This window comes from Hemitrygon akajei, chromosome 8 (assembly GCF_048418815.1).
Source record: "Hemitrygon akajei chromosome 8, sHemAka1.3, whole genome shotgun sequence".
Taxonomy (NCBI): domain Eukaryota; kingdom Metazoa; phylum Chordata; class Chondrichthyes; order Myliobatiformes; family Dasyatidae; genus Hemitrygon; species Hemitrygon akajei.
The window spans coordinates 97,852,646-97,872,001 of record NC_133131.1 but is presented as its reverse complement, the minus strand read 5'-3'; the positions used below and the strand labels follow the sequence as shown (position 1 = coordinate 97,872,001).

Below are 19,356 nucleotides of genomic sequence, written 5' to 3'. Positions count from 1 at the left end.
CATGATGCCGAACCTCCTCTTCGTGGACTCTTCTCACTGACATGGTAAAGGAACTGACAGACCCCTCCCACTCTAGACATTCTCTCTTCTCTCCCCATCCATCAGACAGAAGCTACAAAAGCTTGAAGGCACTTACCACCAGGTGCACGGACAGTTTTTATCCTGCTGTTATACAACTACTGAATGGACTTTTTGTATGATAAAGCGGACTCTTGACCCTACAAGCCACCTTTTGTCTGACAGCACTGCACTTTCTGTAACAATATACACACATTCTGCCGTTGCTTTTCCCTTGTATTATCACAAAGTACAGATGGGATGAGATGATCTGTATGGATGCCACACAAAACTAAGCTGTTCACTCTACCTAGGTACACCAATTTACCAATATTTTATTATGAAAGTGCCCCAAATTAACTTTAGCAATGGGCCTTCCTTTTTCAGTCTGTTGAGGGGATTAGAAAAGACTGCACTATGTAAGTGTTGGGAAATTGCATGCTGTATTTTAGATATTGGCTGGACACTGCAAGATTCAACCAGTTCAAGAGAAGTAAAAATCTAATGCTCATGCTCCTGTCAGGGCTAACATAACTGAGCCGAAGGCATAGACAGAATTGCTGAATAGTTATGATACATTCCTGTCAAATCTAGCAACCTCCATCTCACCAGTTGCTGCATGAGGATGTAAATCAAAGGTGGACTAGATCTAAAGAAAATGATTTTGTGCACTCCAAAGAAAAAATGACTACTGGCTGCAGATGTGTTAATCTGCTACTCAGGACATACTGTAGATATGAATCTTGTGCAGTAGCACCACAGATGTTGGTAGAGTCTTGTCCCTGTCTGATGGAAAACGGTGCTGAAAATCTGATGAGGGTATGACTAGAATGCTGATAGCAGCAGACACAACATGCCCCCAGCCGGTTAAAAATGGCTTAGCCACGTTGTTTAGCATGAAGTGGTTCTGTTAGCATGTTTATGTAGTTCTTTTCATCATCTACACAGATCATCAAACCTTGTTCTTTCTGTTCCATGAAATGAAACCTCTGATAATGACAACAGTTCAAAAGTAAGCAAAACATGAGGTGCTGGAGAAACACTGTGGGTAGGTGGCACCTGTAAAAGGAAATGGGCAGTTACCATTTCAGGCCGTAATACAGTCAGGGTTGTGGTTGACAGAGACATTCTAGCCACAACAAGCTTACAAACAAAAAATAAATCTGCTGAACAGATAAAACTAAACCTCTTCATAGTATGGCATTGTGAGAAGCAGAGAAGTCCTGGAATGGAATTCCAATGCTTTAGGCCTGGAAGCTGAAAGCCTAACTGCTAGGGTAGATCACTTAAATTCAAGAATGAGTCAAGAGGTGAAATCAGGAGTAGATCTCTTGGAGTATTATTGTGACTGAAGAGAATAAATAACTATGGAGAAGTGTGGCAATGGGGGGACTGGAAAACAGGAATAAAACAATTATAATTGTGGCATTACTTAAGGTCAAAATGTGGAATGATGGCTAAGTAAATCTTGGTATGAGTTTGAACAAAGCCATAGTGTTTTGGATGAAGTTAAGTTTATAGAACGTAGAATGAGGTAGAATTAGAATAATAATAATTCTAATTATAGAATGTAGAATGCCAGGAAAGCATTGGTTTAGTCCAGTCTGCTGGTGACCATAGATAGAAAACAATTTTATAACCACGTATGAATAGAACTTTTAGTCATCCCAACAGAAGAGCTCTTCCAAGATAGCACGCTGCTGAATGGCAGGTAGATATCTTAAAATATCTTTAAGAGCCAGTGACCTGGATCACATGAATGCTGAAGGAATTGGTGTAAAATGTTTCAACCAATACCTGTATAGGAAAGAGTTTACTGTTATTACTAATTATCAACCACTTTGTGTCCATTCTGTCCATTTTCAATCCTCTGAAGGGTGTTCCACTAACAGCAGCCTCATGACTGTAGAGATGGACTCTGTTTCTTAGAGAACACAATTACAAGATTGAATTCAAGCAGACAACTAATCATGGAGAAGCTAATGGATTGTCCTGTTTACCCTTAGAAAAGGAAAAGTCTGAAAAATTTACAGAAGTGGATATTTCTCTCGAAGTATTCTCCCTAACACAAATCAGAAGTCTCACCATTACCACAGAGCTGATGCAAATCCAAAAAAGACTCCACACTGTCTCAGGTCTATATGGCAACCCAAAATGGGCAGAATGTGCAGCAGAAATTCTAGTTGCCCCATTTTTACTATTGCTGGGATGAACTTGCTCTTCAAATGTGTTGTCTTATGTAGTGATTGAGAGGTGTTGTTCCATCCAAGCTGAGAGTTAATATGTTGGAGGAGCCACATGCTGGTCATCTGGTATGGTCAAAATGAAAGTGTCGGCTTGAAGCTTTGTCTGATGGCCTGGGATAAATCAGCAGATTGAGCAGCTTGTCATGCACTGCTTGGGATGCCAATACCTCACTCCGGTACAACTGTCAGCCTTGGCTCAGTGCCAGCAACCTTCAGTCTGGGTCAGCAACTTATTGATTCAACCCCTGTTCTGAAAAGTTGTAAGTGAAATGGACATTTCATTGAATCAATGAAAGAATGCTGTAGCATTCAAGGAGATGTTAAATACAGGCAAAATCTGTGTTCCAGAAGACGGAAAGGATAAAAGATTTACACTGCTATGACACAGCTAAATTTCATCTTTAAAGGAATCATAGATTAGGAGAGATTTTTCAATGGTCAGGTGCATGTATCAAAACAAAATCATTGTTTTGTCTCATTTGCCATAGCCATTTGAATGACAGGTTCTGATAAGAAATTATACTGTTTCATCTCAAATCAAACTATGTTCTCAGAATTTCAATGGATATTGTGTGTCTTCATTAGCTTATTATTTACTACACAGAGATATAAAAACATGACTTTAAAAAATCCTGATTTCACACTGTACACGGCATCATGATTTTCTGAGGTATGTTACACCAAAAAAGTACATTTTAATTTACTTTTCATAATGTAGAAAATATACTGGCAATTTGCACTGAGGAAGTTTCCACAATCAATTTGTGGAAACTTCCTCAATGTTCCTATTGTGGGACATTGTGGAAAAATGTAAAAGCAACCAGTGTGTTGTGGCAAATGAGTTTAATTTCCCCAATGTGAACTGGAACTTCCTTGGCTTAAATGGGGCAGAATTTCAATGTGTCCAAGAAGGTTTTTTTGAAACAGAAGTAAATAATCCAACCAGGGAATGGGCAAATTAGGCCTTTTATTGAGAAATGAGCCTGGCCAGGTAATTTGGAAAGCATTTTGAATAAGATAGTTGTGGATAGGATCAGTCTGGACTTGGGTTTGGGAGGCAGGTAGCTAAATTGGGGACAGGTAATTAGGACAATATTAGGTAAGATCTGGAGAGTTAATTGGGGGCAGTTGTTATTGAAGAGGTCCACATCTGATGTGTGGGAATCATTTAAATGGCAGCCGATCAGAATTCAGGACAGATACTCTCCAGTAAGAAAGAAAGGCACAAGCGGTAAGGTTTAGGAACTATGGATAACACAAAATGAGGTAAATGTTATTAAAAAGGCGGGGGGGGGGAGGAAGGCATATGCCGCATATGGTCTGGCAAGCTGAGATCGGACAAGGCCCTTAAAGACTGTAAAGGGAACATCGAAGAACTCAAGCAGGAAATCCGGAGGGCAAATAGAGGCCCCAAAATGCCTTTGATAAGTAGGATTAAGGAAAATCCCCTGGCATTTCATACATATATTAAAAGAAAAGAATGGCTAGGTAGACAATAGAACTATTCAAGAATCAAGGAAAAATTTGTGCCTGGAGCCAGAAGAAGAGTGTGAAGTGCTAATTGATGACTTTCTATTGGAATTCACCAAGGAGGAAAACATGGAGGATCGTGAAAATCAGCGTGACATTTCCCTAATCTTCTAGGCATGTTGATATCAAGAAAAAAGAAGTACTAGATCCCTCCAATAATAATAAGGTAGAAAAGTCCCCAGTACCTCATGGGATCAATCCTATGTTAATAAGAGAAGCAAGAGAGAATATTGCTGGCGTCTTGGTGGAGATCTTTTTATCCTTTCTAGGCACAGGCAATGAGCAGAGGAATGGAGAATTACTAATATTATTATTTTGCTTAAATAGAGTAAGAGGGATAATCCAGCTAATTATAAGTCAGTGAGCCTTATTTCAGTGGTAAGGAGGTCTGGAAAGGATTCTTCGAGATATGATTTATTTGCTTTTAGAGAAGCATAGGCATATTAAGCAAGGTCAATATGGTCTTGTACAAGTAGGCCATCTACTAAGAACTTGTTTTTTTTTTGAAGCGATGACTGATGAGGGTAGAACAATGGATGTTGTCTATATGGCTTTTTGCAAGGCAGTTGACATGGTCCCTTGTGGTAGGGTGGTTCAGAAGATCAAGGCATATGGGACAGTGACTTGTTAGATTGAATTCAAATTTGGCTTGGCCATGGAAAATCCAGGAAAGTGGTGGAGAAATGGCAGAAGGAGTTTAATCCAGTCAGGTGGGTTATGTCAAATGTAAAAGAAAGGTGGGCAGTGAATGGCAGCACTTTTAAACGCATTGAGAAACAAAGGGATCTTGGGGTGCAAGTCTTTATGCAGACTTTGTGAAAATCTGGTAAAATAAGAAAAAAGTTAGGCAGAGTTATGCATCAGATTTAATCCTATGCGTCATTAACAATTTCACAGTCAATCCTTTAATAGCACTATAGTAAATCAATTGATTGTAAACAGCATTCTTCAAGAACTGGTTTAGTTATGACACAAAGGAATTGCAGGATGATACCTTTATTAATACAATATAGTGATCAAAATTCTTTGAAGTTTTTTGTGGAGCCTTTCGTAGTAGTTTCATACAATAGAATCTCCATTATTTTCTCTTTCAGAAAAGTGTTAGATTTCTTGGCAATTTAAAATCTATTTCTCATAGCCGTTACCCAAAATCATTATTTTGTCTACTTGAGCAGAAGATGAGACATTTGGTTTTGGAGAATGGTGTTCATTGCCTCTCTGCTGCACCACCAAATAACTAAACTTTTCTGTTTAATTGCATCAGCAATAGTTGTATATCTTTCAGATGTGTATACGAAAGATTCTGGTTAACTGGCCCATTGGTTGTTCAGGGCAGCTGCTTATTTGGGATGACTCTTAAAGAACAAAAAGAAATTGAGAAAATAGCCAGCATTCCGTTCATTTATTTGTGAGACTATGTTTCTAACTAGCAACAGCCATGTGCACTTGTGTGGTCGTTAAACACAGTATCATGCTTAGAGTGAACAGTGTTTTAAATAGTGTCAGTTGTGTGCATTTGTGTTCAAAAAGCAGTGATTTTGTCACTAGTAGTTGGTGAGAAATGAGCAGTAAGATAATTTGGAATAGTTTTGTTCACAGTGGTTTCAAGCACTCAAGCTTAGAGGTGCCAGAAATGGCTGGAATTAAAAACAAAATAATTTCACTACTTCAGCAAGTTAGGAACTGTGAAGAATTTGAAGGTATTGACAACTATCATGAAAATTGTAATAAAAACAAAGATTTGGACCATGCAATCATTGACAGTATTGTATGAAGGCAGTCCACTATCTTCACTAGGTATCAGTACACATTTTGTTCATTTAGTCAATCAAAATAACACGGCAATATACATTGAATAAAATCCTCCATCAATAGCCATCAGAGGGAACTAATACACAGTACTGCAATTTCGTACTTCCAATTTGTCCTGTATGTCAATTAAAATACATAATTTGCAGGTTAAAACAAAACAAAACTGAGGTTTAGAACTGGTGCCAGGAATTACTTCAAATGGATGAACGTATGAGAAGATCAATTTTGGAGATTTCCACATAATATGTGTGTGCGTGCCTACGCACACAATGTACCTAGCACATGAAAAGAAAGAAAGATAGTTCAGATGCAATGATATGTGTATGTATAAGGATGCAGTTTTCAGTATGAATTTGATAGCTGGGCCTCCCAACATACAGGTGTTACAAAAGATTCATGCCAAAGACTAAGTCTAAGTATTGCATTGCCAAATAAATATAATGCATAGCGTATTGGCTCTAAAATTCATTTTTAGGGGTGTAATGTGAATGGTGCCATGAAGTATCTGCCTGAAACTGGGACAGTGTGTATTGATTGTGACTGACCTATTGCTTTACACTTGTACAGGATATGAACACACTGGCAGACACAAATTTTAAAAACATTTAAAGTTTAAAAGTTCAAAGTAAATTTATTTGAAAGCACCCTGGACCAACAAGTTCAAGACTATCAATTTATTATCTAATGGAAAGTCATAGGTTATAATCAGTGGACAATTTCCATACTATGGATAATCTGAAGCATTTCCTCAAACAAGAAGGTTTGATGTTTTATTCCTGGACAAGTAGTCCTGGTGAGGGACTTGGAAAGATTAAGGACATAACTGGACCACTCTCCTACACAGTGGAGATTGTGTCTGATATCATCTGGAGAGGACACATTGATCAGATGAAGAGAGCAGAGTCAATTGTTAGAGAAGATAGATGACTACTGCTGTCACAGCCACTTGCTGCCATCTCTGAGTCAACTCGTACAATCACACGGAAGAGGCACCAGAACCTGAGATTGTTCACAGCCGCAATTCTCACCTGCCAAGCAGATTGGGCCCCCTTGTCAGTTAAGGTATTATCCCGCAAGAGGAGGAAATCCTCCACAGCAATTAAATCTTTGTCTGAATGGGACAATTTTACACTTACTATGCTGTGGATGTCTTTTTATCGTGGTTATACTAAATTGTATACTGTGTATTTAGTTGAGTTGAAGCTGCATTTAGTTGAGACGCATTTTCTATTGAGTTGGAGTTTATAGCTAAGCAGGAAAGAATGTAGTGAGTTTAATATTTCAGTGATATTTGAATAATCTTGTGTGTGTATGTATATATGTGTGTGTATCAATTAAGTATTCTTGTTTGTTTAAATAATTTGTTTATTGTTAGTTTAATTACAGGTTATATGTATAAATATGTGAGTTGCATGCGTCCTCACATTGCCATGTGATACGTGCACACCTCACTTAAAGTAAACTTGAAATATATGACTGACACAGAATACTTATTCAGTTCAGCCACCATTTATTTGCCTCCACTACTCTCTCCAGTGTCATTTTCCATTTACTCTTGCCTTACTTTTACTCTTTATGTATCTGAAAAAAAACTTCTGGTGTTTTCTTTTTTATACTCTTTTTATACTATTCTTTTATGCTATTGGCTAGCTTACATATTTCATCTTTTCTCACTGAATTAATTTTTAGTTGCCTTGTGAGTTTTTAAAAGCCTCCCAACCCTCTAACTTCCCACTCAGTTTACTATATCATATGCCCTCTCCTTTGCTTTTATGGTGTCTTTGGCTTCCCTTGTCAGACTGTTTTAGGTTTTTTTTTTGCATGCTAAATTAGACCTAAACTTGGTACTAGATTTCAGACATCAAAGTGTATGGCTTTCCAGGGTTGATGGAACTGAATGTGCTCTTGTTGAGTTCCCATTCGCTCCTTAAGTTGCAGTGAAGCCACTTGTTATTGTGTTTGTGATGGTTTAGATACTTGTTTCTTTGTCACGGATCGGATTGCAAACCCATTTGACAAGACAGTTAAAAATGTGTAGTTAGCTGTGGAAGTGGAGTCACATATACAGCCAAAAATGGATAGAACATGTTGGAAAAATTTTAAAAAATGCATATACTGGAAAGTTGAAGTAGAGATGTTGGAAACAATCAACAACTCAGACAGCATCTGTGGAGAGAGAAGCCGAACTAAGATTTCAATCCAGTGTATGTTTTATAAACCCCGTTGTGGTTCTACGGTAACTTTTATTCAAAGTGCCTTTTAATTTCAAGATTGTAACAGGGATTTCAGAATTTCACATGACAAAATGACATTAAAGTTTAGCCATTGCTGCTCATGATTTTCTAAACTTTTTGTTTGGAAATTTACATAATTCATTTCCCTGATTCTTTGATATTCCACTGTGCCATTGTTACAAAATTAGCTTATTTATTTGAATTTTCCATATCTAATTCTCAATCATATTTATTAGAAACTACATATTTAATTCAACTCTTGGACTGTGAACCAGAAGTTCATGTAATCTCATTCATAGCCAAGAAAATGCTTGTGGATGAAAGGTATTTGAACTCTGAATTGTGAAAACAATAAATTGTACTGATAACGTAAAAGGGAAGGTGGAAAGTCACTATTTAGTTACCAGAACTATCATACTTCTGGTAGGTACTGTTGTCTATGAATGGACATTTTGGAGACATTTCTGATTTGTCTTTACCTGTGTGACGTTATACAGTAATTATCTCAACATTCTGGCCTTGAAAATTTGTTTGGGAAATCATTGTGATATACCCATTTTTTCAGTTCAAGTCCTATTCTAGAAATGTCAGCACCTTTGAGGACGTGCTGCATCTCTGAGGTGATGACTTTGAAAGAACATTAAAATAATTCTTCATCTGAGCTGCATATAAAAGAATCTATGACATTATTTGAAAAACAGAGAATTAATTTGTGGTAAATCATAAACACAAGGAAGTCTGCGGATGCTGGAAATCCAAAGCAACACACACAAAATGCTGGAGGAACTCAGCAGGTCAGGTAGAATCTATGGAAAAAAGTAAGCAGTTGACATTTTGGGCTGAGACCCTGTGAGTCCTGGCATTTATTTCGAAAAGTTAACCAACATTCTTAAGGGAAATCAAATTAATTTGCTGTAATTGTAAAAGAGGTATTTTTCTGGACTGAGATCTTTGCTTAGAATTAATTCCTCTTGTTCCCCCCACAACCTTGCCTACTTTGCTCAGAAGTAGAATAAAATTTCTCTGGTTCCTTGCATCCCTGAGTAAAGCAATGAAGTTGGGATGGTGTTTGTGGGCAGCACTATGCAGAAGGGCTTTCCCCTATTGCCACTCCCCCCCCCCCCCAGTCTCTCCAAACACCCTGGTTGCCTTTGATAGGAGGCAAAGCAGGGGTGCAGAATTGTCTCCCATCCAAACCCTGTGACTTTAACCATTTTTAAATGTTGCTCATATCCTGAGACACTTAAAAATTTATAAGAGTTGAAGTAAATAATTTAGGAAAAAATATGTAGGTTTGAGTCCCTGTTGAAATCAGTGGACACAGGATCAGAGAGACAATGTTCCCAGAGCAATGCTGGGCATTTCCAGCAAAAGTGGATTGAATGGGAAGTGGCATGTCAATAAAGAAATTGTCTTTTGAGCTGCAACCTCATTTAAGCAGTTCTCAGATACATATTTCGTACCAGTGTTGAGATTCCCGCGGTGGCTTATGCAAAATGTGCAGTCACCTAGTGAGGGTTTTTGCATAAAGTTGTCTCTACCCTTGATGGTGAGTCTCTGAGTGGAGCAGAGCTGCATGGGTGTACATGAGGACCCACCTTAGAACTCCAGAACTACCAGTGGAAATACTGGGAATTAGTTACTAGCAGCAGACTAAACCAGGTCTCCTTCAAAGCATGATGAATTACAAATAGAAAATACTGGAAGTACTTAGCAGGAAGTATTTATGGAGAGAGAAACATACAATATTTAAGGTTAATTGTTTCATCAGAACTGGGAAAATATAGAAATGAAGCAAAACTGAGAATATTTTTCATTTGGAATATTCCCTGATATTTGGAAACATGCCTAACCTTTAGTGGTTTTAGAATTATTAAGAAAAATATACTGTTTGTGAAGGCAAAGCAGCTAAATGAACTTTAATCACTATAGTTTTCCATTTGAAAAGGTCAAAAAATTGTAAATAAGTGTTGAAAATCTACCCTTGGACCTCATGTCCATTCCCCTTTGTTTAGGTGAATTGAAACATTGTTCCTGTATTGTAACCTGCCATAGGTGAAGTGATTCCCCAGTCCTAATCTTAGTGAAGTGTCATAACATCCTATCATGCCATTGGCCTCAAGGGGAGTTCAGTGCCAATCAGATTCCAGCATGTTGTCAGACTCCAGCACATTGCCAACTTCCACGTTTGTGTGCTCAGTGAGTGAATTTTGAAATTTGTGAGAAATCAGAGATACCTCCCTGCAATATCTGAGCCAATATTTTTTAAGTTTGTTTGGAGCATAAGACATATCTATCAAATTTTCTGGCATTAGGAGGACTGGACATAAGAGTAAAGATATATCTCTTGGGTTTTACAAAGTATTATTCCAACAGCAGTGGTTGTTTTATAAACAATTTTGGGCCCCATATCTAATGAAAGATGTGTTCTTCCTGGAGAGGGTCCAGAAGAGCTTCACAAAAGTGATCCTAGGAAAGAAAGTCTTAATCTATGATTCTCTGAACCAGTACTCAATGGAGTTCAGAAGGATAAGAAAAGACGTCTTTGAAACCTACCAAATATTGAAAGACCTGGATAGAGTGGATGTGGAAAGGACATTTCCATTGGGAAGGGAGTCTAATGCACCACAATGGGCAACAGTAGAATGGTGCAGAAAGTACAAGGACCCTTATTGTTCTTGTTCATGACTGCAACCTATCATTGGGGTCAGGCTTGCTCTTAATATTTCGCTACCTCTACCAAGACCTGCACAGGAAGGAGGTTATTGACATTTGTGGAAGCTTATCACAGCAAAAGATAGCAGTGAGCATTTTAAAGAAATAGACGTGCTTTTATGGCCTTGAAAGGGCTGTTTGTTTCGTCTAGGAATCTACCTTCAAATACAGTTCAGCAATTTCCTCTGATGGTAACTGAAGAGAGAGAATGGCAGAATTTTCTTACATTGTTTTTTCAGTTGATGTCTGAAAAGTAAACATTTTCTCTGACTTTTTAAACTGGCAGAGAATATTGAAAGATTAATTTAAGTTTCTGCACTTGAATTTTCATAAGATTATTGCCTATAATAATCTTCTTTCATTTTCATGTTGACAGGTGAGGAATGATTTAACCAGTGAACTGGAGAAAGCAGATATTCAAATTGCAGACACTGAGAGCTTCTCTAATGATCCTTGTATGAGTGTCAGAAAGCTCAGGGTAAGTAAGGGGAATGTTAACATTTACTGTTTAATGTCCTTTATTAATCTGAAGTAATGGGTAAATTTGAAATGTTATCAACTTACACATCATGTGTTTTTTAACATTCTAATGAGAGGAACATTCTACTCTAATTATGTTCAGAATTCAATTAATGTGAATTTAGAAATCATTGACTGATCGGGTTTCTCTAAAATATAACTGAGCATAAAATGGTGCTGTTCAAAGTAGATAGTGATATTCGATGAAGATATTATTTCCCTATTCATTTTTCTTCTGATCATCAAGAATTAGAACACAGAACATACAACATATAACAATATAGCACAGGAGCTGGCCCTTTGCCCCACAATGTTGTGCCAAACCAAATAAATTGGAAATAAATGGTCATTTAACCTTATTCCTTATTCCTACAGAATGCCCATATCCCTCCATTTTCCTCACATTCACATGCCTATCTAAACATTTCTTAAAAGTCCCTAATTTATCTGCCTCTGCCACCAACCCAGGCAGCACATACCAAGCACCCACCACTCTGTGTAGAAAAAAAACTTGCTTCTCACATCTCCTTTAAAATTACCTCCTCTCACCCTAAATGCATGTCCTCTGACATTTAGACATTTCAACTCGGGGGGCAAAGCTACTGTCTATTTGCTCAATCTATGCCTCTCATAATCCTACAAACCTTGATCAGATCTCCACTTGTCCTCCGCCACTCCAGAGAAAACAGTGTTGCCAAGTTTTTCCTACCTTTCATTATAGCACATCCCAGTAAACCTCTTCTGCACGGTCTCCAAGGCATCAACATCCTTACTATAATGGGGCAACCGGATCTCTACGCAATACTCCAGAGGTGCCTTGCTAGAGTTTTATGAAGCTGCAACACGACTTACTGACTTTTGAACTCAGTGCCTCAATTAATAAAGGCAAGCATGCCATATGGCTTCTTAACCACCCTATCAACCTGTGTAGCCACTTTCTCTGAACTTGGACGCAAGAACCCTCTCCTCATCAACACTGTTAGGATCTTGCCCTTAATAGTGTAATATAGCTTTACATGTGACCTACCAAGGTGCAACAGTTCATATTTGGCTGGGTAAACTCCATCTGCCATTTCTCTATTCATATCTGCAACTGATCTATATCCCACTATATTCTTTGCCAGTCATCTACACTATCCGTAACACCACCAATCTTTGTATCATCCACTAATTTACTAATTCACCCATCTACATTTTCATCCAGGTCATTAATGTACATCACAAACAGCATAGGTCCCTGTAGAACACTACTAATCACAGACTTCCAGCTAGGGTAGGTCCCTTTGACCTCCACCCTCTGTCTTTGACGGGCAACCATGCATTTTAATCTTTTGACTGAGCCTCCCTTGTCAAACGCTGTACTAAAATCTGTGTAGACAGCATCCACAGTTCTAACTTCATCAATCACTCTCATCACCTCATCAAAAAACAAAATCAAGTTAGTAAGACATGACTTGCCCAGCACAAAGCCATACTGGCTCTCTCTAATTTGACCATGGTTTTCCAAATGTTCATGGATCCGAACCGTAAGAATTCTCTATAGTAATTTCCTTACCACTGATGAGGAATTCACTGTTCTGTAGTTTCCAAGTTATACCTGGTTCTCCCTTTTGTCAGTGGAATAAGATTAGCTACACACCAGTCTTCCCAGACCTCAACTGTGGCTAGAGAGGGCCCTAAAATATTGGACAAGGCCCCAGCAATCTCTTCACTTGCCTCTCCCAATAACCTGCGGTATATCACATCAGGCCCTGTGTGTTGCGTATTTAATATTTCAGTAACATTGTAAATACAGTATATTGTTTGATTAAAGATTCTTTGCTGTTTACATAATTCCTTATGGGTTATATGTAAAAGTACGTGAATGGCATATGTCATCATGGCACCAAGTCATAGCAATGCGCCTCACTAAAGTAAAAAAGTAAGTAGACAAGCATCTCCCTGCTCCATGTTTTTCCTTCAATTAGTTTTGTGTTTTGGAGGTACAAAATATAACAGTGATAACAAGTAATTTTTTAAAACAAACCTGGAATGATGATCTACCTGTTGAAGCACGGTGAAGCGTTAGAAATTTTAAAGAGCACAGCGAGTTGTTCAAGTTAAAAAAAAAGGTCCAGCACGTTTTTTTTCTTCAGAAGCACAGCAAGGTGTTTGTTAGAAGTTTGACTGTTAAAATCAATCCAGCCAAAATTAGCTTTGCTGATATTGTGAAAGTAATGCAGGAACATTTAGAACCAAAACCATTGTTGACTGCAGAATGCTTTAAGTTTTGTTACAGCAAATTCTAACAAATTGCCGCTACCGGTGGCTAGCATGGCTTGTTATCCTTGTATGATGCACCCTCCAATCACTCCAGTAATGATGTTCCACAAAGTTCGAGAAATGTATTTGATCCTTTATTATTAACTAGCAAAACAAGCAATCTTGAAGCAATGTAATCAAGTGTAATTAAACATAATTAAGTGCAACTAAGTGATCAACAAAAGATATGATACCTGGCAGTCCCCAGAACCAAGCTACCCAGAACAGGGCATGAAAACGTAACTTATTCTTCCTGCTTTTACCATGCCTCCACGCATGTGATTAACTACCATGATAAATATGCAGCACACAAAACAATGAGAAAGAGAACAGATGCATGGCTCCTACAATCCAGCCCCCTATTTATTGTACTATCATAATTACAAATACTTGATACCAAAATAAAGACATGAAATCTTAACATTCAACACTCTGTCTTGTAAGCAGTCCTTCCTGGATCGTGATCTCCTCTTGGCAAGCCAGATTGTTCCTCTTGACTGCGTTCATGGAGACTTGTCTTGAATTGTTGACTCCAAAGTTCATCCAAGTTCAAAACTGAAATCCTGTTAACTGTTTGCTCTGGCTGAGTATAGTCTCTTCCACCACTATGGTCTCCTTTCAGTGGTCCATTGACAGTCCAACCCAGCATTGTTCGAATAGAGTCCATCATTAACACAGCAATCACTTGCAATGGCTTCAATGGCACGCTCCCCCTGTCAGCAGCTCAATTTCTGGCAAATGAATATGCTTCAGGTGAGACTATTCCTGGAGATCTCTCTGACGAGGAAGGTTCCCTTTGTGGACATGCATACATTCCTCTGTCAGGCAGTTCACAATAGTTTTTACTATCTGAGCCAGCACTTCCAATCCTGAAATGACGTAGCTACTCATAACATTCTCTTGACCCATGGTGCATAAGAGAATATGTGTTCCTTTTCCTGGTAGGTTGAGCTTGTTTATGAAGCTCCCTGTTTATGAAGTACACTGCTGTACTTCCTTGATCCAGGAAAGCATAAGTAACCACTGTCTTTCTACTCTTCTGAGACTTCACCTGAACTGGAGTTATAGGAAATTTACAATCATGATCACCAGCCCCTGTAAGGTCAGTATATAACACAGCATTATTTGCTGCTGTGTTTGATTCTTTCATGGCTTATTGCAAATCTGCACTATTTTCATTAGTTCTGGGCTCAGTTTTGGCTTCGCTTTCCACAATAGCCATAGTAGTGACAAAGCTGCTTACTTCAGCTTTAGAACAAATTTGTGACTTAATTTTGTTCACATCTTTGCTTACTGCTGTTGATGTAGCATTGTGTATATTCCCAAATGTTGGGTGTGTACTGTTCTTTACTTGCCTATCAATAAAATCAACAAAGTCAGTGAAAGTAATCATGTGGTTGTGCTTTCCTTGCAGCTTATACACTTCTGATCTCCACTTTTCCCTAAATTTATAAAGCAATTTCTTTACGAGATCATCATATTAGCAGGCATGTCCAGCTCACCCTTGTCCTGCACTTCTTCCAACAGGATTGCAACAGCCTGTAGGAAAAAGGCTGTAATCTTGAAAACTTTCACATCTTCTGATTTGATATGCAGCCAAGAAAGACCTTTTTCCATGGAGGCCTCAGCAATTTTGTGCTGATCACTAAAACGTTCCTGCAGTAAACCTTTGGCCTTTAGCTATCCTTGCTCCAGACTGGCTCGCTGGCAACCTTTGTCAAGCTCTCTAGGGTCACATCCTGTGAACTGATTGAGAAAATAGAGACGGTCACCATAACCATCAGTCTTGCCTTCAATGCTACTCTAGAAAGCCCTCATAAATGGATGATACTGCAATGGATTGCCAGCAAAGATTTGAATCTCTTTTAGGCAGAGGTGCAATGTGTTGCTGTTTCTTCATTATGCTTGTTACTTCCTTTCACATCCTTATGGCCTCCAGTGCACTATTTAGACTTCTATCGTCTGAAACACTAGTGTCACCATACTGTAAATCAATGTCCTCAGAAGCACCTTGCGCTGTTGGATATGATATAGGTGCAGAGTGCCTCCTTGGTGCAGGCTGAGAGTGAACATCATGAAGTACCCCATGGGGTACAAACTTGTGGCTCACAGACATCTGAGTAACAAATGTATCCACATTAACATTGAGTATGTTGGATTTTCTCTGTGCCATGTCAACATAGGAACTCACAACTTAAAACTGTCCTGCTGAAGCACATTTAGTACTTAACGCGTTCAGCTCTTTTGCTCTGGCCACCTTGGCTGCAATTTGTTGCTGCAGCTTAAGCTGCTCCATCTTTCCTCAAAGTTTTTCCACCTGTTTTTCCAACACATGATTGTCCCTCTATTTCACTGCCATTTCTCTATAAGGCACTGGTAATCTTTCAAAAATCATTGGACTCTGCCCTGGTGACAGAGGACTGGAAAACTGCAAATGCTACTCCACTTTTTTAGAAAGGAGGAAGGCAGCAGAAAGGAAATGATCGACCAGTTAGCCTGACCTCGGTGATTGGGAAGATGTTGGAGCCAGTTGTTAAGGATGAACTGATGGAGTACTTGGTGATGCAGGAGAAGATAGTACAAAGTCAGCATGGTTTCCTTCAGGGAAAATCCTACTTGACAAAGCAGTTGGAATTCTTTGAGGAGATTACAAAGAGGATAGATAAAGGGGATGCAGTGGATGTTGTGTATTTGGACTTTCAGAAGGCCTTTGACAAGGTGCCACACATGAGGCTGCTTACCAAGTTGAGAGCCCATGATATTACTGGAAAGTTACTAACATGGTTAGAGCATTGGCTGAGTGAGTGGGAATAAAAGGATCCTTCTGTGGTTGGGTGCTACTGACTAGTGGTGTTCTGTAGGGGTCAGTATTGAGATCACTTCTATTTATGCTGTGTATTAAGATGATAGAATAGATGGCTTTGTTGCCAAGTTCGCAGATAATATGAAGACTGGTGGAGGGGGCAGGTAGTGTTGAGAAAAGAGGTAGGATACAGAAAGACTTAGACAGATTAGGAGAATGGGCAAAAAGTGGCAGATGAAATATAGTGTTGGAAAATGCATGGTCATGCACTTTGGTAGTAGAAATAAATGTGTGGACTATTTTTTAAACAGGGAGAAAATTCAGGATTCTGAGATTCAGAGGGACTTGGGAGTTCTTGTGCAGAGCACCCTGAAGGTTAAGTTGCAGGTTGAGTTGGTGGTGAGGAAGACAAATGCCATGTTAGCATTCATTTCAAGAGGTCTAGAATACAAGAGCAAGGAAGTTGATGCTGAGGCTTTATAAGGCAACAGTGAGCCCTCACCTTGAGTATTGTGAAGAGTTTTTGGCCCCTCATCTTAGAAAAGCTGTGCTGGCATTGGAGAGGGTCCAGAGGAGGTTCACGAGGATGATTCCAGGAATGAAAGGGCTATCATACAAGGAACATTTAATGGCTCTGGGTCTGTACTTGCTGGAATTTAGAAGGATGAGGGGGTATCTCATTGAAACCTTTCGAATGTTGAAAGGCCTAGACAGAGTAAATGTGTAAAGGATGTTTCCCATGGTGGGGGAGTCTGGGATAAGAGAGCACAGCCTCAGGATAGAGGGGCATCCATTTAAAACAGAGATGCGGAGAATTTCTTTAGCCAAAGGGTGGTGAATTTGTGTAATTTGTTGCTAAGTGCAGCTGTGGAGGCCAGGTCATTGGGTGTATTTAAGGCAGAGTTTGATAGGTTCTTGATTGGACATGGCATCAAAGGCTACGGGGAGAAGGCCAGGAAATGGGGTTGAGGAGGAGATAGAAAGAAGGATCAACCATGACTGAATGGCGGAGCAGATTCAATGGGCCAGATGGCCCAATTCTGCTCCTATGTCTTAAGTCTTATGGTCTCATTTGTTGTCTTGTGCATAACTCAACTAAATCAGCCTCTGTTCTAGTGCGAGCCAAGGAGGTATCAAACTCACGGACAGTCTGCTAGCAATAGAACCTGCTGCATGCACTTTAGACACACTGTTTTCAGGGTGTATGTCAGCCAGAAAATCAGCAGCTTTATACTTAGTCAGAGCAGGCCCTGTGGATTGGTAAATATTTTCATTTCTTCCAGCAAGTTGACCTTCCACATCGTATGTTTGTTTCAGCCATTGTTCAGCCTCTGCTGTGACTGTATTAATAAAAGTATCAATGTTTGCATAGCTTTCAGTTTTTTATCTTGCTGTGAGATGGGAATTAAAGACAACAGCATGTTGCTCAGCAACATCTTTACGAAGATTTTTAAATCGTCCAAGTGAGACTGCACTTGCGAGACATTTTGCTTTTTGTTTGCTGACTTCTCATTAATGGTATTAAATTTTTAATCTTCTTAACAATTTTATTGAACTCCTTCTGAACACTGTCAATTCTATTTGCCAAAACTTTCCCAGTAAGTTTACTTTCTCTTTTAGTCCTGACTTCAAAGTCACTGCTTCTAGCTTGACTCATGCTGTTTTCGAAGTGTGCAAAGCAGAAAAAACAATGGCATTCATTTCAGATGTTGGTAATCAAAGCATTTCAGCATTTCAACAGAACCAAGCTCCAAACTCTTAGGCAAAAACCACACGATGGAGCTTCCAGTTAGCGCTAACCATTTCAAGCTGTGTTCGAACCACAAACAGCAGCACGAGTCAACAAAAGGTTGTTAGTTGCCACAAGCTGCTCCAGCTGCAGTGCTCCTAATTTTGCCAAATGCTAATGTTTGTTTGGTATAACTTTCAAAATCTTTTGTTGACAGGAGGTAGTAGCCAGTTCAAACAAATCATTTGCCACTACTGGCAACCTAGTAGGCCAGTTGTTACCCTTGGATGACACGCCCTCCAATCACTCCAGTATTGATATTCCATAAAGTCAAAGAATGTATTCAATCCTTTATAAGCAACTAAAAAAAGGAAACAATCTTGAAGTGATGCAATTGAGCATAATTAAATGTAATTAAGCAGTCAGCAAAAGATAACAAACAACATAGAATACACTGCAGATTGATACATGGCTCCTTCAGGTTTCATGAGTGGAATTTAAAGGACGAGGTGTCTGGCTGAATGGAAGAGATTGTCCAAGTATTGTCATTTCAGTGGTAGGCTAAATGATGCACTGAGGGATTGTTTAGTTTGTGGAATCTTACAAGAAAGCATTCAAAAAAAGGCTTCTAACCGAATCACAGCTCGCATTTAAACGATCTGTTGAAATTGTTGCATCAAAGAAAATCGCAGCCCGAAGTGCAATTGAGTTGCAGTCAGCAATGAAAGTGAGCATGAACAAAATTTCAGCCTCGTGACGGAGGCCTGGCCAAACCGGTTGTGTTACCATTGCGGCAGAGGCTCATGTCCACCAGACAAGCACTGATTTAAAGGCAAAACTTACAGAAAGTGCAACTAAGTAGGACACATACAAAGAGCATGCCGGACAGTCAAAAATAAGTGGACTGCACAGAGAAGAGTAAAAGGTACTGAACTGAAGCCTGCACATATACAACTAAGAAATGATATTACAGAAAAGATAACTCTTGGGGGAATGGCATTCGTAACAGTGAAATACAACCAACAATCCACAATGGGCTTGTATGTGGTAAAAACAGGAGGGCGAGCATTGTGGGGCCGAGATTAGCTGTAACAATGATAACTTTATTGGAGATCCATCCACTATTTGCATGCCACAGCCCCTGCAATAGAGTCAACTGAATGCAGATTAAGAATTGTACTGGATAATGCCACAGCTGTGTTCAGAGAAGGCAATGGAATACTCAAAATAGAGTTAAATGAAAAAGCCAAACCCAAAATTTACAAAGCCCTTCTGGTTCCTAATACCATCTGTTATAAAGTAGCCAGTGAGCTAGATCACTTGGAGGATGAAGGAATTATTTCTAAGGTTGAGAGGAGCCATGGACAATGCCAATGGTCTAGTAGCCAAGAAGAATGGGTCTGTAAAAAA

The 19,356-nt window shown here is 39.1% G+C and overlaps 1 protein-coding gene across 1 annotated transcript in view; it reads left to right on the top strand.

The window, feature by feature from the left end:
* gabbr2 (gamma-aminobutyric acid (GABA) B receptor, 2) overlaps positions 1 to 19,356 on the top strand; it is a 977,227-nt gene that overhangs the window by 638,825 nt on the left and 319,046 nt on the right. The window contains exon 4 of the mRNA XM_073054235.1: positions 10,971 to 11,072. Coding sequence (XP_072910336.1) covers positions 10,971 to 11,072 — 102 coding nt within the window. The remainder of the gene's footprint in view (positions 1 to 10,970; positions 11,073 to 19,356) is intronic.